This window comes from Pongo abelii, chromosome 20 (genome assembly GCF_028885655.2).
Source record: "Pongo abelii isolate AG06213 chromosome 20, NHGRI_mPonAbe1-v2.0_pri, whole genome shotgun sequence".
Classification (NCBI taxonomy): domain Eukaryota; kingdom Metazoa; phylum Chordata; class Mammalia; order Primates; family Hominidae; genus Pongo; species Pongo abelii.
In genome coordinates this window covers 64789052-64807252 of record NC_072005.2, presented here as the reverse complement: position 1 = coordinate 64807252, position 18201 = coordinate 64789052, and the positions used below count along the sequence as shown (strand labels likewise).

The 18201-nt window shown below is 47.6% G+C and overlaps 2 protein-coding genes across 4 annotated transcripts in view; one reads left to right on the top strand and one right to left on the bottom strand.

Annotated features, from left to right (window-relative positions):
• Nucleotides 1-6: 6 nt before the first annotated feature.
• ZNF606 (zinc finger protein 606) overlaps nt 7-18201 on the top strand; it is a 34554-nt gene continuing 16359 nt past the window's right edge. The window contains exons 1-4 of one of the 3 annotated variants that reach the window (XM_054541280.2): nt 7-1861; nt 9990-10071; nt 10621-10677; nt 11473-11561. In XM_054541280.2, coding sequence (XP_054397255.2) covers nt 1787-1861; nt 9990-10071; nt 10621-10677; nt 11473-11561 — 303 coding nt within the window. In that variant the 5' untranslated portion in view covers nt 7-1786. Of the gene's footprint in view, nt 1862-8834; nt 9044-9989; nt 10072-10620; nt 10678-11472; nt 11562-18201 lie in introns of those variants that run through there. The other 2 variants (XM_009233247.4, XM_009233249.3) reach the window with 2 other exon arrangements.
• On the bottom strand, nt 7108-9366 carry LOC112130066 (uncharacterized). The gene has a single exon (XM_063720356.1). The coding sequence runs from the start codon at nt 9245-9247 to the stop codon at nt 8054-8056; it is 1194 nt and encodes a 397-aa protein (XP_063576426.1). The 5' UTR covers nt 9248-9366; the 3' UTR covers nt 7108-8053.

Sequence of the window (18201 nt, the reverse complement as noted above, 5' to 3'; positions counted from 1 at the left end):
TATGATCCAGCCATTCTACGCCTAGGCATTTATCCAACAGGAAAGGAAATGCGTGTCCTTAGGAAGACTTGTACACGAATGTTCACAGAAGTTTATTTTTAACAGCCCCAAATAGAAACAGTTTACATGTCCATGGACAGATGCGTGATAAACAATTGTGGTGCATCCATGAGATGGAACACCACTCAGCAATAGAAGGAATGAGCTACTTAAATATGCAATAAAATGGATAATCTCAAAATAATTATGCTGAGTAAAATAAACCAGATCACAAGAGTACACTCAAATGTGTCACTGCATTTATATACAACTGTTAGAAAATCCAAACTAATCTGTGTATATAACAGAAAGCAGATTGGCGGTGGTTTGAAAGCAGGGCAGAGAGGGGCGTGGAATGCTGAACGGAGGGGCTTCAAGGATCCTGGGAAACCAGAGCTAGTGATGGTTTTGCGAGTTTAGATATTTGCCAAAACGCATGCAGGCGAGCGCCGTGGGAGGGAGGAAGGGAGGGCGGGTGCACAGCCGGAGGCCCCCGGGGCTGGAGGAGGCGCTTGCCGCCTGGCAGGGTTCCCCCAACATCCCCGGGGCCGCGACTGAAGTGGCTGAGGCCAACCCAGGGCCCAAAGCGCCGGGCAAGCGCTGAGCCCGTGGCTTCGGCTGGGCAGGTTCTTAATATTTTATTACACATATATACGCATACATATACTTACGCATATATTTATATATGTATGTGTACACATAACTATATACAAATTATACAAAATATATGTAATTAAATATATATACATATGTACATAACTTTATTTATTTTGGAGACAGGATCTCACTCTGTCGCCCAGGCTGGAGTGCAGTGGCAGGATCATAGCTCGCTGCAGTCTTGACCTCCTGGACTCAGGTGATCCTTCCACCGCAGCCTCCGGAGTAGCTGGGACAACAGGTGGGCGCCAACACGCCCGGCGAATTATTTGAAGTTTTTTTAGGACATCAGGCGGGAGGGCCGTGTCTCCCCATGCTGCCGGGGTTGGCGAAACCCCATCTCTACTAAAAATAGAAAAATTAGCCGGGCGTGGTAGCCCGCGCCTATAATCCCAGTTACTGAGGCAGAATCGCTTGAACCTGGGAGGCGGAGGTTGCAGTGAGCCAAGATGGCACCATTGCACTCCAGCCTCCCATAATAGGTGCATCCAAGATGATGGTATGACCCTGCCTCTGCCACCTCCCCATGCTGCCCGGGGCTCAAGCGATTCTGCCGACTTGGCCTCCTAAAGTACCGGGATTACAAGCGTGAGCCACCGCGCCCAGGCTTAGAGGTTTAGATCCACCTACAGCAAGTGACTAAAGCGGGCGGGCAAGGTACTGCCGGTGGGTCTGGCCGGGTCGTCCTGGATTCGGCCAAGTCTGGACTCCACTGTAGCCACACAGCCTAGGGGTCCAAAACCCGCTGGGCTGGTGTTTGGGGGTGGCGGCCTGGAGCCCACACATCCGGGCGGCGCCACTATGCAAGCGCGGGCTACGTCATCGGCTGGGCGCCGAGCCCAAGCGGCGCGTTACCCAGGTAACCCTCGTGGAGGCTGAGGCGCGCGGCTGTTGGCAGGAGCCAGCTTCTAGTCGCTCTGACAGTCTTCTGGTTTTCTGGTCCTCTGGTCTTTCTGGGCGGGACCGAACGATGTGAGGCAGCCCAGGCCACAGGGTGCGCCACCATCGTCTGGTATTTTGATACCAAAGAACGGGCAGCCAGACGAGCATCAGCGTCAGGGCGGAGAGGCGCCTGTGCCCCGGAGCCAGGATGCAGCGCCTGGGGAGAGTCATTGCCTCCTGCCGGCATCCCAAGCCCGCCCGCTTCTCTGGCCTAGAATGTGGGGTGAGTCTCCAATCCGTTTGGCCATGGCGCCTTTTCCACCACTGGGCCGCCGCTGCTTGGGCTGGGTGAAAGGTGCCGAGAGGAGCATGGGTGTGGAAGTCCTGTCAGCTAAGAAATAAAAGTTTACCTCAGGGCTCCAAGACAAAAAAACTTACATTACTCACTTCAAACATGTGCAGTTTATCTGCAATGTGCACTTATACCACAATTAAGTTGATTAAAAAAAAACAGAATAGGTAGGATACTATTTTTAGGACCTAGATCTAGTTGGGATCTTGAAAGTAATACATAAAACACAAGCTATGAAAGAAAAAACGTTTCTAAAGAATCTTTTTCTTCAAAAGACACCACAGATGAGGTAAAAGGCAAGTCCAGGCTGGGCACGGTGGCTCACACCTGTAATCCCAGCACTTTGGGAGACCAAGGTGGGCAGATCACTTGAGGTCGGGCAGATCACTTGAGGTCAGGCGTTTAAGACCAGCGTGGCCAACATGGCGAAACCCCATCTCTACTAAAAATAGAAAAATTAGCCGGGCGTGGTATTGCGCGCCTATAATCCCAGTTACTCAGGAGGCTGAGGCAGAATCGCTTGAACCTGGGAGGCGGAGGTTGTAGTGAGCCAAGATGGCACCATTGCACTCCAGCCTCCTATAATAGGTGCATCCAAAATGATGGTGTGGCCCTGCCTCTGCTACCTCCCAGAGGAGAACAGGGTGCTGCCCACAACACTGGGTAACTGGAGTGGGAAGGAGCTTGGGCCAGAGGGGAGCAGTATCTCCACACACTTGCAACTTACTTCCTCCCCATCAAGGCCCTTGGTGAATAGCTCTGTATTGAGAGGCCTCCTTTATTTCCTGACTCGTTCTGAACATTACAGGCTATATTGCCCCTTATGATGCAAAACCTTGAACCTACGGTCTGTTGGCTCTACCTTTAAAGTATCAGCATGTCCACAATCCAGCCACTGATCACCAATCTGATCCAAGCGGCTATCATCTTCCACCTAATTACTACATTGGTTTCACACATCACTCCACTGCTTTCCTTGGTTAGTTTACTCTCCATACAGAGGCTAGAGCCCATCAATGCTCTACTCAAAACCCTGCCAGAGCCCTCATGATGCCTTCAACTTTCTTTACCATCTGGCCCCCTTATTGCCTCTATGACCACTGTTGTTCCCGAAGCTGACTAGGCAGGCCCTCACACCAGGGCTTTTGTTCTAGCTCTTCCCTCCGATGTCTGCATGTCTTATTTTTATTTATTTATTTAGACGGAGTCTTGCTCTGTTGCCTAGGGTGGAGTGCAGTGGTGCGATCTTGGCTCACTGCAAGCTCCGTCTCCCAGGTTCACGCCATTCTCCTGCCTCAGCCTCCCAAGTAGCTGGGACTACAGGCGCCCGCCACCATGCCTGGCTAATTTTTTGTATTTTTAGTAGAGATGGGGTTTCACCATGTTAGCCAAGATGGTCTTGATCTCCTGACCTTGTAATCTGCCCACCTTGGCCTCCCAAAGTGCTGGGATTACAGGCGTGAGCCACTGCGCCCAGCCATGTGCATCCCTTCTTTCCAGTCCTTGCTCAGATGTCACCTCAATGAGGTGACTCTGACTCACTCTTAGCACCCAATTTTATACGGCAACTTGCCCTTCCCATCTGGGCACTACATCACCTACTCTGTTTTTTTTCTTTCTTCCAAAGTTGTTGCCTTCTAACTACTCTTTAATTTACTTATGTTTATTGTTTATCTCTTGCTTCCGTTGCAGTGTTTGTTTTTTTCACTTTAGGGCCTGGCACAGAGCAGGTGCTTCATAAATGTTTGCTGATGATTGAGTGATGTATGATCCTTCTCTTGGGAAAGTCATTTCCTCCGTTGGTTTCCAGAGGATGAAGCACTTCTTGAGAGGCCTTCATCTTGCTGCTGTCTCCAGGGAAGGGGCAATTCTAAGGCAAAAACCCTCTCTCACTGGTCTCACTTGTCCCCCACCAGGGGGCAACAGCTTCATAGCCTCTCACTTCTGGGCTGAGAAGTGGAAGCCTAAGGGAGCACCTTCCTCTCTGTTCCCTAGTGCTGCCAAGTTCCCCAGTACCCAATGACACCCATGTGAGACAGTGGAGCTGGGCTTTTCTTCCAACCTTCCTCTTCCTATTGCTTTTCTCCTCTTCTATTCCTCCTACCTTTTAATTCATCCAACCATTATCACGCAGGAGATACAGAAGCTGGGGCTACAAATGTGGAAGCAAAAGACACCCCCATTTTTTCTTTCACATTTTAATTGAAAGACAGTGTAATGCCATTACAGTACACTAATATTAAGTATACAACTTGATGATTTCTTAACACGCATATAGCTGTGTAACCACCACCCAGATCAAGATACAGAATATTTCCAGGCCCCAGAAGACTCCCTTGTACCTCTTTAGTCAATGCTGCCACCCCCAGAGTGGCAGAAAGTACTTCTTTCATCATGGATTACTTGCCTGTTCTTGAACTTCATATAAATGGAATCATACAGTATTTAATTTATCACTATACCTGTGATAATGCAATATTGTTGTGTGGATATGTGGCTAATTATTATTATTATTTATTTATTTTTTTGAGACAGAGTTTTGCTCTTTTTGCCCAGGCTGGAGTGCAATGGCGCAATCTCGGCTCAATGCAACCTCCACCTCCCGGGTTCAAGCGATTCTCCTGCCTCAGCCTCCCGAGTAGCTGGGATTACAGGCATGCACCACCACCCCGGCTAATTTTGTATTTTAGTAGAGACGGGTTTCTCCATGTTGGTCAGGCTGGTCTTGAACTCCCGACCTCAGGTGATCCACCTGCCTCAGCCTCCCAAAGTGCTGGGATTACAGGCATAAGCCACCACGCCCAGTGTGGCTAATTATTTTTATTGCTAAGTAGTAATCCATTAAATTGACGTATCCAAATTTCTTTATCCATTCTCTTGGTTACAGACATTTGGATTATCTCCTGGTTTGGACTGTCATAAATAATGCCACTGTGAGCATTCTTGTACATATCTTTTAGTGGACAGATGTTTGCCTTTCTTTTGAACAAACAGGAGTAGAATCTCTAGGTCATAGTACAGGTTTATGTATAATTTTATAAGAAATTGTCAAACTTTTTTCCAAAGTGACTGTACCACATTATACTCCCATCAGCAAGGTATGAGAATTCCAGCTGGCACCATGTCATCCCATTTGATGCTGTCAGTATTTTTATTTTTGGTCATTCTAGAGGATGTGTAGTGGCAACGTCCTTTATTTTAGGATAAGAATCAGCAATAATAAGAAAATAATCTATGTAGCAATTACCTTGCCTTTTGATTATACAGAACAGTTCCAGCTCCTTTACTGGACTAAGATCGAAAACCCCAACTCTCATTGCATTTACCTTACCCCTTCCTATCTCAGGGGTTGTCTTAGTCCATTTGTGCTGCTGTAACAGAATAGCTGAGACTGCGTAATTTACAAAGAAATGTACTGCCTTACGGTCTGGAGGTTGGGAAGTCCAACATCAAGGTGCTGACATATTTGGCGATAATGAGTTCAAGATGGTGCCTTGGATACTGCATCCTCACCTGACAGAAGGTAAAGGGCAGGGACTGCAACCTCACATGACAGAAGGTAAAGGGCAGGGTGGTGGAGGGTGGGGGTGGGGGGAGAGAAAGAAAGAGAGAGAGAGAAAGAGCATGCGAGCACATGCAGAATCTCTCCATGAACCTTTTACAATGGCATTGTTGACGAAGAGTCAAACTCTGTAAAATATTTGAAGAGATTTACTCTGAGCCAAATATGGTGACCAGTGGCCCCTGACACAGCTCTCAGGAGATCCTGAGGACATGCCCAGGGTGGTTAGGGTTCAGCTTGGTTTTATACATTTTAGGGAGACATGAGACATCAATCAATACATATAAGATGTACACTGATACAGAAAGTTTCCAGATTTCTGATTGCCAATTGATTTAAAGAGTTATTGTCAATAGAAAAGAATGTCTGGGGTTGTGGAACTCAAGGTTTTACCATGCAGATGAAACCTCCAGAGATAACAGACTGTAAATGTTTCTTATCAGACTTAAAGAGTCTGTTCTATCACTAATTCCAGAAGGGAGGAGGGTATAATGAGGCAAGTCCAGCTTCTGCTTCCCATCATGGCCCGAACTCATTTTTCAAATTAACTTTGGAATGCCCTTGGCTGAGAGGAGGGGTCTATTCATATGGTGGGGGGGGGGAGGGGGGGCTTGGAATTTTATTTTTTGGCTTACAACATTAATCCATTCATGACGGCAGAGCCTAATGACCTCCATAAATCCCATTAGACCCTGCCTTCCAACACTACTGCACTGGGGAGTAAGTTTCAACATGAATTTTGGAGAGGATAAAAACATTCAAATCATAGCAGGGGTGTTTTTCTTCATCTGGTTTCCTGACACCTTTAGGTCAAAGGTGTCTCTCTCATTTGAGTTCCCTCTCAAAAGTGAACAGAGCTACCTCATCTCTCTTTAGAATATAAATTCTAGTCTTATTTTATATTAACATTGAGGTTTGTGTAGCAGGTATTTTGTGATTGCATATCTTAAAACTTAGCTTCTGTACTGTATGAGACTATCAGTTACGATATGAAGAAAATAAAAAGAGGGTAATGCGATTGAGAATTAGGGAGATGAGTCACAGCTGGCTGTTATCAGGATGTGACATCTGTGCTGTGATCTGGATGAAAAAAAGAAAACCCTGGGGCTGTACAAGAAAGAAGATTCCAGGAAGAGGAAACAATATGTACAAAGGCCCTGAAGCAGGAATGGGCTTACCCTGTTTGAGGAATGGCTGGGGTCCAGAAATGGGCAGGAGTGACAGGAGATGAGCCTGAGGGACTGAGGTGGTGGGATAGGACAGAGGCCAGTCCTGCTGAGTTTTCTAAGCTGCGAGCTGGAATTTGGATTTTACTTTAATTACTTGGGAAGCCAGTGCAGAATGTGAGGCAACGACCTGATGTGAGATCCTATAAGTGCCCTTGGCTGCCTGCTGGAGGATGAGCTGTAGGGGGCTGGAGTGGAAGTGGACAGACACTCTCCTCTTACTTCTGTCACTCTTCCTTCTCCAGCCTCTCTTTCTTTGCTTGATCCTGAGATGGAAATTGTGGCTGTACCATCCATAGATTGCTTTCCTCTCAGTGCCCACTCTGCCCGGGTTCACCTTCCTGCCAGCTGGGGCCTGTCCCAACACCTTGCCCCTTCCACCTTACCTCGCTCTTGGTCCTCTCCCTTGAATTCAGCCTGTCCTACTTGAACTTTTCCTCTCCCTCTGAAAGGGCTACTCCCCTTTGCCCAACCACAGTGAGTGCCAACACCACCCAACAACAAAAGCCCAACCCACAGCCCAGCTTTTTAAAATGATCCTCCATTACTAGTGGAAATATCTTCAAAATCTCTCTTGCCCACTGCTCACTCAAGTCTAGCTTCCTAAATGGCCATGCTGCCTTTGGTATCACCACTTACAGTCCCTCAGTCCCTTCTTTTTTTTTTTTTCCTTTTTTTGAGACAGAGTCTCGCTCTGCTGCCCAGGCTGGAGTGCTGGAGTGCAATGGCTTGATCTCGGCTTACTGTAGCCTCCGCTTCCCGGGTTCAAGCGATTCTCCTGCCTCAGCCTCCCAAGTAGCTGGGTACAGGTGCCCGCCACCACGCCCGGCTAATTTTTGGTATTTTTAGTAGAGACGAGGTTTCATCATGTTGCCCAGACTGGTCTCGAACTCCTGACCTCAGGCGATCCACCTGCCTTGGCCTCCCAAAGTGCTGGGATTACAGCTGTGAGCCACCGCGCCCGGCCCGTTTTTTGTTTGTTTTAATGCCAGGTCTTGCTCTGTTGCCCAGGCTGAAGTGCAGTGGTGCGATCATAGCTCACTGCAACCTTGACCTCCCGGGCTCAAGCAATCCTTCCACCACAGCCTCCTGAGTAGCCGGGACTACAGGCGCGCGCCATCACACCGGGCTAATTTTTGTATTTTTTTGTAGAGATGTGGTCTCGCTATGTTGCCCAGGGTGGTGTCGAACTCCTGAACTCAATCGATCCTCCCGCCACAGCTTCCCAAAGTGCTGGGATTACAGGAATGAGCCACCGCTCCCGAACCGCTCCATACATATTGATACAGGAAAACTCACAGGATGCATCGCTGGTAACCCATGCTCGCATAAAGCTTAGCCTCTGGAAAGAGACCTGGGAACGAGCCCTGACGTTCTCAGCCGTCGGACTTCACAGAGAAGGATAGCTCGAATTAGGTTCCTTATCTTAAAGAGAATAACAGCAGCCACTTTCTCACAATCTTGCGAACGCCAAATGGAAGGATCCCTCGACAGCGCTGACAACTCGCCGAGCTCCTTCCGGGAAACCCGGGAGCACGAGGCGCCATTTTGCGGATGGGCAAACTGAGGCTCGCGGGGCCGCGACTTACCTAGGCCCTTTTGCAGTGGGAGGCGGCGGTGGAGGAGGGTAGTCTGGGACCGGGACAACGAAGTCCACCCTGCCGCCGGCTTCGATGCAGGTGCCAGAAAGGTCCCAACCCCGCCCAGGTAGGGCGGGGCGGGGCGGCGCGGCCCAGGCACCTGTCTTGGCGGCGCCGCTGTCCGACGCCGGAAGTGCCCGCCTGGAACTACAGCTCCCAGCAGACCCCGCGGCGCGCCCCGGTCGACGCCGGGTAAGCAGCCGCCATTGTCCGCGGCTGATGTGAGGCCTTTGCTCGGGCTGTGGGGCCGCCGTAGCTGCGGGGCTTGGGGGTCAGGAGAGCCGGCGGTGAGAGGCGGCGCCAGGGTGGGCCCTGCGCCTGCCCTTTCCGCGCAGGCTTTGCGCCCTCGTTGCCCTCGGCTCTCTAGCCAGCAGCCTGCCTCCGGCCTCCCGCCTCCGGGCGTTCTTCCTTTTCTGGCCGGACGGGCCTGGGTGAACTCTGCTGCACGTTGGCTCCGCGCGCCTTTGTCCCCGAGGCCGCGCCTGGAGCTCCCAAGCGCACTCCTGGGCCGGACCTCGGCGCGGGACAAAAGCCAAACGCCCCAGGCGGGCAGACCCCGAGCCTGCTGCGCCGCCTTCAAGGGGGACCGCCGGCCGCGAGCCAGGTGAGGCCGGGACGAGCTTCTGCAGCGTCGCGGCCGCGTCGGTCTTGCGGAGGAAATTTGGGTCGGGAGCTCTGGAAGCAGGTGATAAGGATGCTTCTGAGGCCATTGATGGGACGAATAACCCCGTTCATTCCCCAGCCGTCGTTTCTCCCCCTGCCGGTTCACACAAAGCACTGTGAAGGACGTCAGACCTGGGTTGGAAACAGCTCCGGGCTCTCTTAAACATGCGGTGACGGCGGCGGTCACTGTCAAGTTGCAAATAACGGTGCAAAATACGGTTTGCATTCTGCATTTTCGCGCTGATTCCGGTGCTCCTGAGGCCCACTGTGTGTTCTAGTGCTTTATACACATACCCAGGAATCCATTCGAGAGGTTGCTGACTTGTACAAAGATCTGGAACCTGAGGAGTTAGGGGTCTGGGCGCCAGGCCCATCTCTAAGTCCTCCACACACACACACAAGCTTAGGCTTAGTAAATCTTTGAGGTGAATTTTGTTTGGAGGTGGGATTAAATTTGCATAACATAATGTTCACTTTAACCACTTAAAAGTGTGCAATTCACTGGTTTTATTGTGTATTAATAAAGTTGTGCAACCATCCCCGTTATCTAATTTTAGAACATTTCATCACCCCACAAAGAAACCCTTGTTCCCGTTAAGCAGTCACTCCCCATTTCATTTTTCCCCCAGCTCTAGGCAACCACTAATATATGAGGATTGCAAGTTGATTTTACAATAATTGTCAGATTAACCCAAAAGTTCCATCTGTGTTGTGACTGGCTGTCTCTTGGGAATAGCTGACAAATTTGTACCCTCTCATTCAGGATCATGCTCTTTTTTCCAGCTTATGCAAATTACCCTTCATTTCTCTCCAGGAATTGTGTTACTTTTTTGACATGTAAATTCTCTTTTCTTACGATGCTCCTTACAAGTTTTTTTGTTGCTTCGGTGGATGGATTCCCTTCTTTGTTCCCACTTGGTCTTCTGTGAGAAAGGACTAGTTTTGTCTTTTTTCACTTTTGTCACTAGGTTGGGATTTGCAGTGTTGCTGGGCAGGTTCCTGGTCAATCAGTCCTCGGGATGGCAGCCATCAACCCGTGGGCCTCCTGGGGTGAGTCCAAGTTGTGTTTCTTCTGGGCCTCCCCTATCATTAGCTGCTGCAGTCATGGGTCAGAGCTGGTGATGGGCTGAGGACTTTTGAGGATGGAAGGGGGTCTGTCTCTCTTGGTACAAAATTAGAACTGATTGGTGGTAAAGGAGGAAAATTGTTGGCATAAAAGACACTAACTTTTATGTTTTATAGTCATCTCCTGAGAGGTGTCATTAGTTTTAAGAGATTTTTCTGGTGGTTTGTGGGGTTTCCTGAACAACAGTGATATATATAATAAAATATTGTCTCTACTGCTCCCATATATATTTTTACCTTTATTGTTTTTACTTATATAGCATTGCTTGGTAACTTTAAAACAGTGTTAATTAATAGTGACTCACCTGTGCATTGCCTGTGTGAATCCAGCTTATGTTGGATTTTTTTTACACGCCCTTGGGCTCTGTTTATGGAATTTTGTAGTGCCCATTAGCGAGTCAATCTCCTCTTGTATTTTGTCGCCTTGAATCACTCGGTTTGGCGTCGCAGTCCTAACCTGATCCTTCTGTGCAGGTGCCCTTACGGACCAGTCTTGGGGGATGACAGCTGTTGACCCATGGGCCTCCTGGGGTGAGTCAAGAGCGCCGTCAGCTGTGGGCTGCCATATTGTGGCCTCTGGCTGTAGTGCTCTGCCACAGCTGGGGATTAGAATGGGGACCAGGTGGGGCTTTAGGGCAGGTGGTCCACATCTGTCTCTGTGCAGAGTTGGAACAAGGAGGAATCAGAAAACTAGTGGCCGGGCGCGGTGGCTCACGCCTGTAATCCCAGCACTTTGGGAGGCCAAGGCGAGCGGATCACGAGGTCAGGAGATCGAGACCATCCTGGCTAACACGGTGAAACCCCGTCTCTACTAAAACAAAATACAAAAAATTAGCCAGGCGTGGTGGTGGGCGCCTGTAGTCCCAGCTACTTGGGAGGCTGAGGCAGGAGAATGGCGTGAAGCCGGGAGGCGGAGCTTGCAGTGAGCCAAGATCGTGCGACTGCACTCCAGCCTGGGCGACAGAGTGAGACTCCGTCTCAAAAAAAAAAAAAAAAAAAGAAAACTAGTGAGCAGTAAGGTGATGGTGACATCTCAAGGTGCATGAGAATTCATGTGTGGCCATTTAGGGTTCAGGCCCAGGAAGGTTGTGACCAGACACTGCTTCTCAGAGATGGTACCCAATAGCACAGGGGGCCAATGAAAGATTCATGTGTTCAGGTACTTTCCTAATCTTCTCTGAGCCCTAATTCCTTCATCTATAGAATGAGGAAGTGGGTCTCTTCCCTCATTCAAGGGGGTGCAGGGGCTGGTTCTCAGCCCCCCAGAAAGAAAGGTGAGCTTCTGGCAGCGAGAGCTGCCTTCATGACTTTTTTCTCGTTTCCTAGCTCTGTGTCCTCAGGATCCTGCCTGGCACGTGGAGGGGAGCCTCGAGGAGGGGAGGAGGGCCACTGGGCTCCCAGCAGCCCAGGTTCAGGTGAGATGGGGCTGCCCTGTTCCCAAAGGATGATGTCCAGGTTATCTGTGGTCATCCCAGTTGATGCGGCTCTCCAGTTTACAACAGTTGGAGTTTGGGTAGGGAAGGAAGCAACTGAAGTTAATCCTTCCTGAGAGCAGGTAGGGAGAATCAGTCCATTTTTAGTGACTCGGAGCCTTACTGTCAACCAGTCTGTCCACAGTACTGAGCTCCGACTGTCCCTGGCTTGTTGTGGGGCATGAGGGGCAGCCCGTTTGGCTGGCAGCCCCACTTCTCTCTTGCCACCTTCACTCATGTCTTTAGCACCCGATTTAGGCTGATGCTGTGCAGTGCCTGCTGTGCCTGCTGTGAAGGGAACAAGGACAGGTGTGAGCCTTCACCCTGAGGAGCTCCCAGACCCTTTTCCAGGGTTATTCACTCAGCTAAGGACATCTCACGGCCTACCTGGAGCCACACATGCAGTGTGGGACATGAGAAACCTGAGACGGGTAGGGTAGGCCTGCAGGAGCACAGTCACCTGATGAGTCAGGAGATGGGACAGAGTCTGTGTGGAGGTCAGCTTTTACTGTGGAGGGGAAGGCTGCTTGGGAGACCTGGGCCAAGAGGTGAAAAGAATGCATCAGCCAGCTGGGCACAGCCTGGTGAGTGGAGGTCTGGCCTCCTGCAGCACCGCAGGGGTCAGGGGTGGCAGGCAGCACACTCTGTGACCAGTGTTTGAGTGAGACTGACTCCAGTTAGGTTTTAGGCTGGAGAGGCCAGGATGAACCCAGCCAGGCCCTGAATGCTTGCTGCAGAACCTCAGAAGTCTTGGGATCAGGTGGCACCAGGGTCCGAAATGTGGTGATGGGTGTGGAAAGAAGAGGGCTGTGGGAAGCAGGCTGGTGTTTCAGGCTTCAGTCTGACCAGGGCCTTGGAGCTATGTAGGAGATGTATAAGGAAATCAAAGCAAGAGCCTTTGTGATTATGGAGACAGGGTGGCTCCTGAGAGAAATAGGACAATGGAGTCACTTAGAAAATGTGTCATCTCTCTACCCTTCTCCTGCCCAGCCTCCTCACCAGATGCAGCCACTTAAAAAAATTTTTTAATAGTTTTATTGAGATGGTACTGACATACTATAAAGTTTATGCTTTCAAAGTGTGTAATTCAGTGGTTTTTAGTATAGTCACAGAATTGTGCAACAATCACCAGTATCTAATTCTAGAACATTTTCATCACCCTAAAAAGAAATCCTGTACCCGTTAGTAGTCACTCCCTTTTTCCCCTACTCCCTCCCAACCACTAGTGTACTTTCTGTCTCTATGAATTTGCCTGGTCTGGACATTTCATAAAATGGAATCATAATATGGCACAGCCTTTTTTGTCTGGCTTTTTTCACTTAGCATAATGTTTGCATTTTCAAGAGTTACTCATATTGTAGCATTGTGTCAATATTTCTTTTAATGTAATGTAATTACAATGTAAATGTAATAAATGTAATTACAGTGTAATTACATTGTACAAATGACGGAGGCAGCCATTTTTAACTTCCTGTTTTCAGTTTTTTAGAGTTGTCTCTGTATTTCTAAATAGGAGATTTTTTAAATTGGCTTTTCCTAATTCATCAAAGTTACATTTACTCTGTTAACTCCCTGCTATGAAAGATGAAGAAAAGGAGTTTCATTACTTTTTTTTAGGTCTTTTATTTTTAAGTTAAGATAATGAATCAAGCAGATGTGAGATACTTGGATATAAAACAAGATTTAAAAATGATGTCTCTACTTTGTTCCTCCCCCTCAAATTAAAAAATATTATTGAAACTGCCCACAGTTTCAAATCTGGTGGGTGAAGTGCATCATAAGTATGCTGTCCCCACTTGGCAGCGTTGCTATCCCTGGTCCAGGTGAGATGGGAAGCAGAAGGGCCTGAACCATATGATGCAAGGTGATTGTTGCCTGGCATCAGAACTTGGGCAACTATGAGGTTTGCTGCTGTTACAATGTACAGTCGTTATTAAATCCTAAGACAGAATAATCAGTAGTGAAGCTAGGCTAGCCTGAAAGATGGCCCCTGAATCAGACTCTGAGGAGTAGAAGTTAGCTGTAATAAAACACTGCGAAGAAGCCCTGTCAACCACCATGCTACACTCTGCTGTTAATTTATGCTAGGCTTTCTGAGAATTATCTAAGTTAATGCTGAGAAAATAAAACAGAATTAAAAATAACAACACCCTCCAATGTCTGAAGAGTTGTGATTTCTGATAACATGCTCCTGGCTGGCCCCCCTCCCCACACTCACTTTGGATTTTTTCCTGTGGGAAACTCGGATTTGACTGCTGTGTGTTTTTAACTAAGTGAGATCTTCAGGAATGCAAAAGAACCCTGTGTCCCTTTATTGTTCCCTCCAAGTTAAGTATTTATTTAAATAAAGCATTTATCTGGTGAAAACATCAAATGCTGTCATCCCTCATTATCTGAATAGTCCATTCATGGAAGTATGTTGAATAGTGAGGTTTTAACTACAGAAGCCCAGATCCCGTTATTTCTAGGAATAGAGGAAAATATGATAATATCTCATTCCATCTAAAAAACCCCAACCAGCCTCTCCAAATATGGAAGCATTCAAACCCCTCTGTAACAGTCCACCTAGGATATCTGCGTAACAAATATTATGTACATAAAACATCAATAATAATCTGCACCCATCTTTGGTCAGACTTGAGGATGTGCACAATCTATTTATGTTTTCCTTCTCTGCAATGAAATCTACCATAGGAGCCATCTGAATTGCCCCAGGTTCCTCGAAGGGGGAGCAGTTGGGCAAGATCTGTCAGCAAACATCTGAGACCCAGCTCAGCACCTTTGGTCTTCTCTCCTTCAGACTCTCAAAGGGTTTAAATGTGTGGCTGGTTAGGAGATTCCATAAAGTGCTTAGGATGCCTAGATAAATGCTTATATGTGTGTACAAAGTGATGTGTGCAAGAATGTTTATGAGAATTTGGGTGAAACACTTTTGCAAGTCATCCTAGGATGTGATTGGAAAATGCAAATGCAGCTCATGAAGGTGATCTGTGGACCAGAAGGGTTTGCTCCTCTCTATAGCAGGACTCTTCTCTCTTTAGCACCCTTTCCCCTCAGCATCAGGCAACAGTGAAACCTGCATTTCCTCTCCTACCCTTGAAGGGTCCCTCTCATCTCCACAGCCTGTGAGACTAGGTTCCTGTCTTCCACCATCTCTTCCTTCTGGCCTTTTGGTTTTGCATTTTCCTTTGCAATTCTAGGCTGAAGGTGTTTACTGTGTCCCCTTACCATTCATTTATTTATTTTTATTTTTGAGGCAGGGTCTCATTGCGTTGTTCATACTGGAGTGCAGTGGCATGATCTTGGCTTGATGCAGCCTCCCCTCCCGGGTTCAAGGGATTCTCATGCCTCACCCTCCCGAGTAGCTGAGATTACAGGTGTGTGCCACCACAATGGCTAATTTTTGTATTTTTAATCAAGACAGAGTTTCACCATGTTGGTCAGGCTGGCCTCAAACTTCTGACCTCAGGTGATTTGCCTGCCTTGCCCTCTCAAAATGCTGGGATTACAGGTGTGAGCCATTGTGCCCAGTCCCCTTACCATCCTTGAGGTGAGGCCTCCATGATTTGTGGGCCCAGACATGGTTACATATTCAGCTGGGAGCAGCTCTTTTTTTCTTCCTGCTTTTTAGCCCATGGGGCTTACAGTTTGAAAATGTCCCCTTTTTCATTTCTAAATTTTTAAAAATTTATTTTAGTTTTAATTTTGACAAATTTCATAATTACAGAGAAGTATAAAAAGGAAGCAAATGGCATCACCATCAGTGAACAATTATTACTGTTTTGTTGTATTTGTTATGTTTTTCTTCTTTTACATAGTACTCTTTGTCTTTCCACCATTTCTCAGGCAACCACTCATGGATTCAGTTTGTACAAAGCTAATTCATTTTCATATGCATACGTAGATGATAAACTATAAAGACATAGACTGTCTTTTTTTGAGACAGTCACAATGCATTGCCCATACTGGAGTGCAGTGGCATGATCTCAGCTCACTGCAGTCTCCGCCTCCCGGGTTCAAAGGATTCTTGTGCTTCAGCCTCCCAAGTAGCTAGGATTGCAGGCGTGTGCCACCATATCTGGCTAATTTTTGTATTTTTAGTAGAGGTGGGGTTTTGTCATATTGGGCAGGCTGGTCTCAAACTCCTGGCCTCAGGGGTCTGCCTGCCTCAAAGTGCTGGGATTATAGGTATGAGCCACTGCACCCGGCCCAACAGTCTATTTTTTTTTTCCCAATGATTTTTTTCTATATGTAGTTTTCCTATAGTTTTCTTTTTTCAACTTTGAGGTCCATCCATGTTGATGGATACAGAGAAGTCAGGCTTGTTCCTTTTGCGCTGCCAAGTGTATCCATTAGAGAAGTGCACCTCTGTGTTCATAGTTTCTTTTATGGACAGGTTTATAAGTTCCTCTTTCCCCCATTGTTTTTGCTGCTCCAGTGAAAGCTGTGTGAACATTCCTGTAACTTCACTTTGTGCATGTGTTTATGTAGTTTTTATCTAGGCATACCCCTAGAAGCAGAATTGTACCTGGTTTTAGGTATGTACTTTTTTTTTTTTTTTTTTTTTGAGTCTGAGTCTCGCTCTGTTGCCCAGGCTGCAGTGCAGTGGTGCTATCTCTACTCACTGCAGCTTCGCTTCCCTGGTTCAAGCAATTCTCCTGCCTCAGCCTCCCGAGTAGCTGGGAGTACAGGTGCATGCCACCACACCCAGCTAATATTTTTATTTTTAGTAGAGGCGGGGTTTCGCCATGTTGGCCAGGATGGTCTCGATGGTCTCCATCTCTTGACCTCGTGATTCACCTGCCTTGGCCTCCCAAAGTGCTGAGATTACAGGCATGAGCCACCATGCCCAGCTAGTTATATACTTTCAATGTTACTAGTGCTGCCACATGTCTCTACAAGGGGGCAAAGCTACTTGTCAGTCTCCCCACTCTGGGAGAAAATACCCATTTTCCTGCATGTTTGTTGACACTTGACATTATCAGGTCTTTTAAATATTTGCTTACCTCAGGACCAGAAAGGTATATTGCATTCCTTTAATGTGCATCTTCTTGATTGCTAGTGAGCTTAAGTACCTTTTGATGTCTTTATTGGCCATCTGTATTTCCTTCTCTCTTTGTTTCTCTTCCTCCATCCCTAGATTTCTAGGGACTGACTTTAGTGTAGGTATTTCACACGCATTCTGAATCCTAATTCTTTATCACATATCAACTAACTCCTCCCAGTCTGTAGCTTGTCTTTAACTGGTGGTGTCTTATCAGTCAGATATTTGAATGTTGGTACGTTTTTGTCAAATGTGTCTGTCTTTGTTTATGGCTAGTGTTTTTGTGTGTCTTGTTTTAAGAAGTCTTGTGTTATTTAAAAAGTAATAATTCCCTCTTGTCCTTTTCCTTTATGTTCTTTCTGGGCTCTTCTGTTAGGTGCTGGACCTCCTGAACAAATTGCCGTGTCTCTGATCTCTTTATATTCCATGTCCTTTTCTTGGTGGGGGTTGGGGGCCTGATGATCATGTTCTCGCCACAGCAGAACTCTCTAGGGCCTCCTGAACTAGTTGCTGTGTCTTCTGTTCTTTTGTTAGTCTGTGAAGGCTTTCCTATTCTCTCAGCCTCTCTTGTAGCATCCTGTCCCACTTTATACTGAAATCACTCTGGTCTGAGAATCTGAGAATAGGAATTAACAGGTCTTTGAAAGTTGAAAGTGGCTGTTGTCTGGATTCTCTGGCCTTGTGGCTACTTAGTTCAGTCGCTTTGTCTGTGCATCAGGTGTTTCTCATGTCCAGGAGTCGTCTGGTCTGTCTGTGTTTCTCAGGGCAGGGCTGTGAGGCTGGAAGTCCTGTTCTACTGCAGCTGCGTAGATCTGATTCCTGATTGGTGCCTTCCACTCCCCTCTGTGCTCCTGGTGAGGCATGCCCTGGGTTTCGTGGGCCTGCATGGGCCAGGGTCAGCTGGTCAGTTCTGCTTCCAGTTTCATAGATATAGAGCTGTGAGGCCACAGACTCCCTTCTCTTCCCCACCTGGTGGGACTGAAGAGGTCTCCACTCACCTGGGCAGCCTGAGAACCTAGCCGCAGTCTCAAGTCCGAGGAGGCTCCTGGGACTTTTGCCCGCATATAAGTACATGGCTGCTGGCAGCACCACCCACGAGGTGGGGCACTTGCAAAGCTGTTCGAGTGCAGACTTTCACCTGCTCTGTTTTCAGCCTGACTCACTCCTGCCTCTCCTAGAGTCCTCTTGCAGGAAGCACCTGCTTCACTGTGTTGCCTCCTAGTGTGGTGCTGGAATTGCCTCTAGTCTAGTCGGTCAGCCTCACCTTCATCTATCTTTTCTCCTTCTTGGAGGAATGAGTGGAATTCAAGGTGCTGATGCCCCCATTTTTTTTCACTGGCTGGGTTATTTCTTTAACTTTCTTTAAAAAAAAAAAAAAACACAACTTTTTATTTAGGAGATTTTTGGACCCCAAAGTAGAAGATGAACCCTGTATTAGTTTAGTTGTATGTCTTAGTTTTATGTTGGTATTGTAATAGATGACCACAGACTTTATGGCTTAGAACAACATGAATTTATTCTACTGTTCTGCAGCTCAGA